Source organism: Cebus imitator, unplaced genomic scaffold, assembly GCF_001604975.1.
Source record: "Cebus imitator isolate Cc_AM_T3 unplaced genomic scaffold, Cebus_imitator-1.0 Scaffold111, whole genome shotgun sequence".
Taxonomy (NCBI): Eukaryota; Metazoa; Chordata; class Mammalia; order Primates; family Cebidae; genus Cebus; species Cebus imitator.
Window position 1 is genome coordinate 3,632,625 of NW_016107426.1, and position 9,757 is coordinate 3,642,381.

General features: G+C 47.4%; 1 protein-coding gene across 2 annotated transcripts in view; it reads right to left on the reverse strand.

Moving 5' to 3' along the window:
• Positions 1 to 3,170, reverse strand: part of RFC4 (replication factor C subunit 4) — a 19,991-nt gene extending 16,821 nt beyond the window's left edge. The window contains exons 1-2 of one of the 2 annotated variants that reach the window (XM_017538435.2): positions 3,048 to 3,170; positions 522 to 664 (exon numbers count right to left, since the gene is read on the reverse strand). In XM_017538435.2, coding sequence (XP_017393924.1) covers positions 522 to 652 — 131 coding nt within the window. In that variant the 5' untranslated portion in view covers positions 653 to 664; positions 3,048 to 3,170. Of the gene's footprint in view, positions 1 to 521; positions 665 to 2,845 lie in introns of both variants that reach the window. The other variant, XM_017538434.2, reaches the window with a different exon arrangement.
• Positions 3,171 to 9,757: the final 6,587 nt, after the last annotated feature.

Here is a 9,757-nt window from a genome sequence, read left to right on the forward strand (position 1 = left end):
TTGACCAGGATGGTCTCGATCTCTTGACCTCGTGATCCACCCGCCTCGGCCTCCCAAAGTGCTGGGATTATAGGCGTGAGCCACCGTGCCCGGCCTTCAAAGACAACTTCTAAACAGAACAAAGCATTCCTCCCTAAGTTAAAAAAAAAAAAAAAAAAAAAAGTACCAATTAGGCGAGGTGGCTCACGCCTGTAATACCAGCACTTTGGGAGGCTGAGATAGGTGGATCACCTGAGGTCAGGAGTTCGAGACCAGCCTGACCAACATGGAGAAACTCCATCTCTACTAAAAATACAAAATTAGCCAGGAATGCTGGTGCATGCCTATAATCCCAGCTACTCAGGAGGCTGAGGCAGGAGAATTGCTTGAACCCAGGAGTTGGAGGTTGTGGTGAGCCGAGATCGCGCCATTGCAATCCAGCCTCGGTGATAGTGCGAAATTGTCTTAAAAAAAAAAAGTGATCAGAATTGGTTAGAGAGATAATTTCTTAAGTATTTTAACAAAGACACAAGTGTTCTTACTATTTTTCCACCCAGGGAACAGGTTTGGCTTTCTTGTTCTCTCCACTACTTCCCGCAGTGGCAGCTACTCCACGATCCTTGGTCAGCGGTGGTTTGGTGCTGATAGATGTGCCTTTAAGAAATGCCTGCATGGTTACTTCACCCTGGTCAGGTGCAAGACACAAACAAAAAAAGCTTTTTTTGAAATGATTATGAGAATCAGCACCGCAGGAAAGGGGGGAAAAATAAGAAAGTACAGCCTGAAGGCTGGGCACGGTGGCTCAGCCTGTAATACAAGTACTTTGGGAGGCCGAGGCAGGTGGATCACTCAGGAGTTTGAGACCAGCCTGGCCAGCTACCTGGGAGGCTGACGCAAGAGAATCACTTAACCCTGGAGGCAGAGGTTGCAGTGAGACGGGATGGCGCCATTGTACTCTAGCCTGGGCGACAGAGGAAGACTTAGTCTCAAACAAACAAACAACAAAAAAAGGAGACACAGTACAGCCTGAAAGCACACTTAGCCTTGTGCAAAGGTGTCCTTAATAAAGGACATCACCCCATGACCTGCGCCACTCTGAATGTGCTGTACTGAGGTCTATAAAGACAGAAAAGCGGTCAAAGTCCTTAAGGAACTTAGAATCTATTTCTAGTGCAGGAGTTACAGAACAATGATCCTATGTCACAAAAATGTTTAATGAGTTTCCAATGCATTGCTAAATATGATGCTGCTAATGACCAAACCACATGGGCCTCCATGGTTTCTTTCAGTCATGGGCCTAGCTTTAGCTCAAAGCCTGAAATGGACTCTTCCACAATTAAAGGTGCTGGGCTCATACCACAAATGAGAACCTTCACTCCTTTCCTTGGGCCAGAATTCACTCAAGTACCCACTCCCCACAAATTTTTTTTTTTTTTTGGAGACAGGGTCTCACTCTTCTGCCCAGGATGGAGTGTAGTGGTGCAGTCATGGCTCCCTGAAGCCTTGACATCCCAGGCTCCTGTGATCTTCCCATTTCAGCCTCACCAGTAGCTAGGAATACAGGTGCATACTACTGCCTACCCACCCGCCCCCAACCGGCTAAGTTTTTAAATGTTTGATAGACACAGGGTTTCACCATGTTGCTCAGGCTGATCTGGAACTCCTGGGCTCAAGTAATCCTCCTGCCCCAGCCTCCCGAAGTGCTGGGATTACAGGTGTGAGCCACCGTGCCTGGCCCTGGACCTGTTTTAATGACAGTTAATGCCTACCTACCTTCAGAGACTTTCTGTGGGGAAGGGAAGGGGCGGGCAGGGGCAGGGCGTGGGGAGGGGAGGGAAAGACTCTGTTGTTAAAATAGGAACAGCTGTTTTTCTGATAACACACTCACTTAATTAAAAAAAAAAAAAAAGGCAGAAAGCATGAGGAATTTAAGAAATGAATACAAAATCCCACCCAGAAGGCAACTATTTCTTCAACTCCCGACCTCTAGTGATCCATCCGCCTTGGCCTCCAAAGTGCTTGGATTACAGGCGTGAGCCACCATGCACGGCAGAAGGTAACTATTTCTAATATGCAGGTAAACATTCTTCCAGGCTGTTTTCAGGGATAAAAAGCATCATTAACTTGCCTGAAAAATCCCCAGTAATTCTATGTTTTTCACTGCTACATACCCTGGTGCCTAGAACAGTGTCTGGTACATGGTAGATAACCCATAATACTTGGTGAATGGGCTGGGCGCGGTGGCTCACGCCTGTAATCTCAGCACTTTGGAAGGCCAAGGCGGGTAGATCACACGGTCAGGACCAGCCAACATAATGAAACACTGTCTCTATTAAAATACAAAACAAAAACAAAAACAAAAACTAGCTGGGCGTGATGGCACGCGCCTGTAGTCCCAGCTACTCGGGTGGCTGAGGCAGAGGTTGCAGTGTGCCAAGATCGCGCCACTGCACTCCAGCCTGGCGACGGAGCAAGACTTTGTCTCAAAAAAAAAAAAAAAAAAATTGGTGAATGAATTACCATCTATGACAGCCGGTTTCCTTTTCTGTTAAAGCAGCTAAGGCCTATTCCACAGCACAAGTGAGTTAAATAAAAGAATGTGTGCAAATATATAGTTCTGTGCTTGGCATATGGGGATATGCTCAATAAAATAAAACAAAATACAATAAATTTTTAATATCTGTAAACAGCCAAGGTTTTTATAAGGTTATTGGATTAGTCCATCCCTGCCTCCTGCTGTTAAATAGTAATACAGCCCTAAGCCGGGCTCTGCAAGACGCTGTCCGGAACCCCCATTTCACCCCCAAAGGGCGCGGCCAGGGCATGAAAGGGCGGCTAAGCTGGGGCCCCGAAGGAGGTGGCAGACCTCACAAGGACATCAAGGGAAGGAGTAAGGAAGGCGAAGCGGGCATGCAGTTCCTCCAGCCTGTCACCAGTTAGCCTGGCTTCCCGAGCAGGTCACTGCCGCCGGCTCGTTCCTGAGGTTTCCGCGATACAAAAAGTACGAGACGGTCTCGAAGTCTTAACTCCGTCACCTAATCTGAGAATAATGGGCCCAGGGGACTTACGATCACCGCTGTCCCCACAAGTCGCCTCAGTTCCCGCCACGAAACGGCGGGCGAAGGGCATGGTGGGAATACGCCGGCAGGACTACGTGGGCACGTCAACGTCACTTCCGGTCCGGGTGCACGCTGCCGGAGTGAAGGGTTTGCAGTTTTGTGGTTTCACTTAAGCGGGTGATGAACCAGACAGTCTTTCAGGGAGAATTGGACTGGAACAGGCACGGCCTAGAAGGTGGAAATACAGTTTCGCCCCGTCCCGGCACATTACTCCCGCTTGAGACGGGAGCGCGAGGGGCCGCGCGGGCACGGCCTTGGGGCCGTTTACCGGGCATGCTCAGCAACGAGTGATGGGCGGCGGCGCGCGGGCCTCGGGAGCCCGCTGTCTTCGTAGGTGCAGGTCCCTGTCCTCCCTGTCCTGCTTCGCCGCAGAGCAGAACGCGTGTACTTCAAGGGCAGAGACACCTGAAGAAGATGCCTTGCCTTGCCCTCTGGAGGGTACGTGGCTTATACTTCTAATAGTGTCTACCTGTTGTGGCAAGGGAAGACCATGCAACTGTGGGCATCTATTGTAATTCCTGGGCCCGATTTAGGAATCTGGAAGTGCAGGCGTTCAATAAAAGTTAAAGGATTGAGAATCATGTTTAACCCCACCAAGGTTCATGCACTGTGTGGGCTCTCGGCAGGTGTCTAAGGCCACGGCTTTTTTTTTTTTTTTTTTTTTTTGAGGCGGAGTCTTGCTCTGTCACCCAGGCTGTGGTGCAGTGGCGTGGTCTCGGCTCACCGCAGCCTCCGCCTCCCAGGCTCAAGTGATTCTCCTGCCTCCGCCTCCCGAGTAGGTGGGATTACAGGAATGCACCACCACGCCTGGCTAATTTTTTTTTTTTTTTTTTTTATTAGAGACGAGGTTTCACCATGTTGGTCAGGATGGTCTCGAACTCCTGACCTCATGATCTGCCCGCCTCGGCTCCCAAAGTGCTGGGATTGCAGGCGTGAGCTACCGTGCCCAGCCAAGGCCACGGTTTTTAATCTTTTCCAAGTACTTGGTTTAGCTCTAAATTGCTCCTTAATCCTATTGAAACCTGACCCTTCTCAAAGGCCACCTTCTCCACAAGCCTTAGCTAATTACTAACCCATAAAGTTGATCCAGATCTTCATCAAATGAATGACTGTTTTATTTGGCACAAACTCACCAATATATCCTTGTTAACTTTACATGTTTATTCATTTATCCTGCAACAAATGCTTACGAAATGTCCACGCACTGTGCTAGATGGCTGCAGATAGAGCAGGGAAAATGCTAGAAGATGTCCTCAAATAGCTTTATTGACTAGGAGGGTGGCAACAGACAATGTGATACATGGTCATGCAGAGGAAGTAGAAGGCTGTGTGAACTTATATCCCAGGCCTAACCCAGTGAAGGGCTTAACCACAGTAACCAAGGATGCTTTATTCTGCTTTGTAACTTCACAGGGTCTGATACAATCTCTGGACAGTATAAAAAGCACACAGGTTACCTATATGGTCACTGGCTTAACATTACCATAACTCATCAAACTGTATACTTAATGCTTGTACATTTTATTGTATGTAAATTATACTGCAGTAAAGTTGATAAAACAGAGATTTTTGAAAATAGTCGGTACCCATTTGCTACCTGAACAAACACCACAACCACACAGAGGGAGATGTTACGATCCCATTTAACAGACAAGCTGGTCCAGGTGCGGTGGCTCATGCCTGTAATCCCAGCACTTTGGGAGACTGAGGAGGGCGGATCACCTGAGGTCAGAAGTTCAAGAGCAGTCTGGCCAACATGGCTAAACAAGTTCTCTACAAAAATATAAAAATTAGCTGGGCATGATGGCAGGTCCCTGTAATCCCAGCTACTTGGGAGGCTGAGGCAGGAGAATCGCTTGAACACAGGAGGCAGAGGTTGCAGTGAGCCAAGATTGTGCCATTGTATTCCAGCCTGGGTGACAGAGTGAGACTCTGTCTCAAAAACAAACAAAACAAAACAGACAATCTGTTGGATAAGGTGGTCTTCGTCTATTTGGGCTGCTAGACAACCATAGACTGGGTGACTTATAAACATCGTAAATTTTTTTCTCACAGTTTTAGTGGCTGGGAAGTCCAAGGCCTTTAAGATTCAGTGACTGGTGAGGGTTCACTTCCTCGTTGACAGCTGTCTTACTACTGTAACCTCACTTAGTGGAAGGGCTAACTAGTTTTTTCCACTTGTCTCCTTCATAAAGGTATTTCTCCTATTCATGAGGGTTCCACTCTCATGACCCAGTCACCTCCCAAAGGCCCCACCTCCTGATATCATCACCTTGGGAGTTATAATTTCAATATGTTAATTTGGGGGGGTGGGGACAAACAGACTGCAACAAAGGTTAATAACAAATAAGTGGCAAAGCCAGAATCTGCATCTTGGACTGTCTGACTCCAGACTCAAAGCTTGTGATCAGTCACTGGGCAGGTCCAGGACTGGCATAGAGGTGACTTAGGGTTAAATAGAAAAGAGAGACCTGGCTGGGTGCAGTGGCTCAACGCCTGTAATCCCAGCACTTTGGGATCTGTTGAGGCAGGCAGATCACAAAGTTAGGAGTTCAAGACCAGCCTGACCAACATGGTGAAACCCCCGTCTCTACTAAGAAAATATAAAAATTAGCCATGCATGGTGGTGTGTGCCTGTAATCCCAGCTACTCAGGAGGCTGAGGCAGGATAATCGCTTGATCCTGGGAGGTGTGCGCTGCAGTGAGCCGAGATTGCACCACTGTACTCCCGCCTAGGCGACAGAGTGAGACTCCTAAAATAAATAAATAAATAAGATAAAATAAAAATAGAGAGACAGGAGATCTCCCCATGTTTGTTTCCCAGGCTAGTCTTGAACTCCCTGGCTCAAGGGATCCTCCCACCTCAGTCTCCCAAAGGGCTGGGATTACAGGTATGAGCCACTGCCTCTGGCCCTGGATTATATATACACATTGTTTTTTTTTTTTTGAGACAGTCTCTCACTCTTTTGCCCATGCTGAAGTGCAGTAGCATGATCTCAGCTCATTGCAACCTCCACCTTTTGGGTTCAAATGATTCTCGTGCCTCAGCCACTCGAAAAGCTGGGATTACAGGCACATGACACCACACTTGGCTAACTTTGGTATTTTTAGTAGAGACAGCATTTTACCACATTGTTCAGGCTGGTCTCAAACTCCTGACCTCAAGTGATTCTCCCACCTCAGCTTCCTACAGTGCTGGGATTACAGGTGTGAGCCACTGTGCCCAGCCTGGATGATATTTTATAAGGCCATGAGGAAAGGAAAAGACTTGGGTAGCAAATGAAAAAAGAGAGCTATCAGGAGTGGAAAGGATCAGAGTGATGATAGTGTCATTCTGAAATAAAGTGCAGGCTGAGTGCAGTAGCTCATGCCTATAATCCTAGCACTTTGATAGGCCAAAGTGGAAGGATTATTTGAGCCCAGGAGTTCAAGACCAGTCTGGGCAACACAGCTGAAACCCCCATCTCTACAAAAATAACAAATAAATAAAATAGAAAAAAAATTCTGAAAATGCAGCTGTTGTGGATATGCTGGTGTGCTACCTTTCAGGACTGAGATACCCACTCCCGAGCTGCCGGGAGGGTTGAAAGCTAACAACTCTTGAATGAGTCCTTGTCCAGCAACTGTCTTCAGCCAACAAAACCACTTTACGAAAAATTGCGTTCCTTTCGTTGGGGCAGCCACCTCCAAGGGCTAGTCTAGGAGGATGCTATAGTTTGGATGTGGTTTGTTCCCACGCAAACTCATGTTGAAGTTTAATTGCCAGTGTGGCAGTGTTGGAGGTGGGGCTAGTGTGAGGTGTTGACTCATGGGGGTGGACTCCTTGTGAATAGATTGGCATCATTATCAATGTAGTGAGTTCTTGTTCCTAGGAAACTGGATTCGTTCTTAGCAGAATGGATTGGCTCCTGAGAGAGCAAGTTTTTTTTTGAGATGGAGTCTAGCTCTGTTGCCCAGTCTGGAGTGCAGTAGCATGATCCTGGCTCACTGCAACCTCTGCCTCCTGGATTCAAGCGATTCTCCTGTCTCAGTCTTCTGAGTAGCTGGGATTACAGGTGCCTGCCACCAAGCCCAGCTAATTTTGGTATTTTTAGTAGAGACACGGTTTCACTGTGTTGGCCAGGCTGGTCTCAAACTCCTGATCTTGTGATCCACCCGCCTCGGCCTCCCAAAGTGCTGGGATTACAAGTATGAGCCACTGCGCCTGGCCAAGAGCAAGTTGTTATGAAGGGGGTCAGCCTCTTTGATCCCTTCACTCAGCACACACCTGCTCACCTTTCTGCCTTTCCTCCATGTTATGAGACAGCATGAAACCCTCACCAGCAGCTGAATAGATGCTGGCGTCATGCTCTTAGACTTTCCAGCTACCAGAATTGTGAACTAAATAAATCTCTTTTCTTAATAAATTACCCAGCCTGACTGTCTGTTATAGCAACAAAATGGCCAAAGACAGAGGGGTATAAAGGTTTAGTCCCTTTGTCTTAAGGTGGAACAATTCTTATGCATTATTCAAACTCCAGATCTTAGTTGTACCTGCATCACAGTACAACTTCTGCTCAGTCCTGCCTCCCTCCTCTTTCTCATGTGTTGTTTCTTAGAGTACCACACCATTAAAAGCCTGCATGCAAATTGCAAAATCTGTTTCCTAAGGAATCCAACCCAGAAGTGGTCCTTGAAAAAGGCTCTAAGATGGAATTTTGAAGCTGTATCCCCTCCCAATCTGTTAGTGATAGAAACTCCATCACTGGTGGTAGTGGAGCTCTCAAAGCCCCTGGCATCCTGTGGCAGTTGTTAAAATGTTCACCAGTGGCAAACTGGAAAGGGGTGCCAGTGGAAGGAAGTGCACAGCAGATGTAGTATCTCAGGGGTTTTAAGAAAGAGTAATTATAAGAACTTTGGAACTGGGTGGACATGGCGGGGGGGTGCGTGTTATTAATTTTTTAGACAGTGAAGGGTCGAGTATCACCAATTGCCAATATGAGAACAAGGATGAAAGCCAGAGGGTCTGGCCAGGCTCCGTGGCTCACAGCTGTAATCCTGGCACTTTGGGAGGCCGAGGCAGGCAGATCACCTGAGGTCAGGTGTGCGAAACCAGCCTGGCCAAGATGGTGAAACCCCATCTCTACTAAAAATACAAAAATTAGCTGGGCAAGGTGGCATGTGCCTGTAGTCCCAGCTACTCAGGAGGCTGAAGCACAAGAATCACTAGAACCTGGGAGGTGGAGGATACAGTGAGATGAGATGGCACCATTGCACTCCACTCGGGGTGACAAGAGTGAAATTCTGTCTCAAAAAAAAAAAAAAAAAAAGAAAAAAGAAAAGAGCTAGAGGGTCTGTTTGTCTATTTGGCAGCATATAAAATTACTCACATATTTTGCAACTAGAGGGGAAAACAATCTGTGAGCTGGACCCCAAAAATCAATTATATTAGTGGCAGGGTTTGAGAGAAGGTTAACTTCTCAACTCCAGTAAATCTGCTACACCAAGTTCAAGACCCTGATTGGGAAAAAAAGCTGAGATGTGGAGACTTGAAATGGGACCATCTGGGTCAATGCATTTGAAAATCTTAAATTTTCAGATTTCTCTGAATGCTATTGATCTGCAGAAGTAGCCCATTCCTCTCTGTTAAGTGCTGATGCTCCTTATTTTTTATTTTTATTTTTCAGAGTTTTGCACTGTTGCCCGGGCTGGAGTGCAATGGCATAATCTCAGCTCACTGCAACCTCCACCTCCTGGTTTCAAGTGTTTCTCCTGCCTCAACCTCCTGAGTATCTGGGATTACAGGTGCCCGCCACCATGCCTGGCTAATTTTTTGTATTTTTAGTAGAGACACGGTTTCACTATGTTGGCCAGGCTGGTCTTGAACTTCTGACCTCAGGTGATCCTACCGCCTCGGCCTCCAAAGTGCTGGGATTACAGGCATGAGCCACCACACCTGGCCAGATGCTCCTCTCTTAAGGATATATGTACACGCTCCTGCCTTATAAGAACACATATCTCGCCTCACCCCCCATCATTTTGCCCTCTTCCCCACTCCACCACCACTGAAAGGGAGGTGATTACCCACAAGTGTGAACCCCTGGAGGTAGGGACGATGGGAGCTACTCTAGAGTCTGCCTGGCACAGCATGCATGGGATTTCTTATTACCAGCTGACGGAGGAGAAAAAAGCTAACCCTGGTTCATGGATGGGTCAGTTGGTATGTAGGTATAAGACAAAGATGGGCAGCTGCTGCACTACAGCTTCTCTTAAGGGTAGACCTCAGGGACGGCAGTGAAGGAATGTCCTCCTAATGACAGAGCATCAGACAGTGCATCTGTTCATCCACTTTGTGAAGGGAGAGAAGGGCCTGAGGCAAGGACATACAGAAGACTCATGGGCAGGGTGGGTAACTTGGCCAGTTGGTCAGGGACTACGTGAAAGGAGGAAGATTGGAAGACCAGGGATGAAGGTGTCTGGGGAGGAGATGTGTAGCAAGTGTACTAAGGCAGTGGGAATGAAATGTGAACATATTTGTAACATATGTCATTTTTTTTTTTTTTTTTGAGATGGAGTCTTGCTCTGTCGTCCAGGCTGGAGTGCAATGGTGTGATCTTGGCTCACTGCAACCTCCGCCTCACTGCAATTCTCTTGCCTCAGCCTCCTGAGTAGCTGGGACT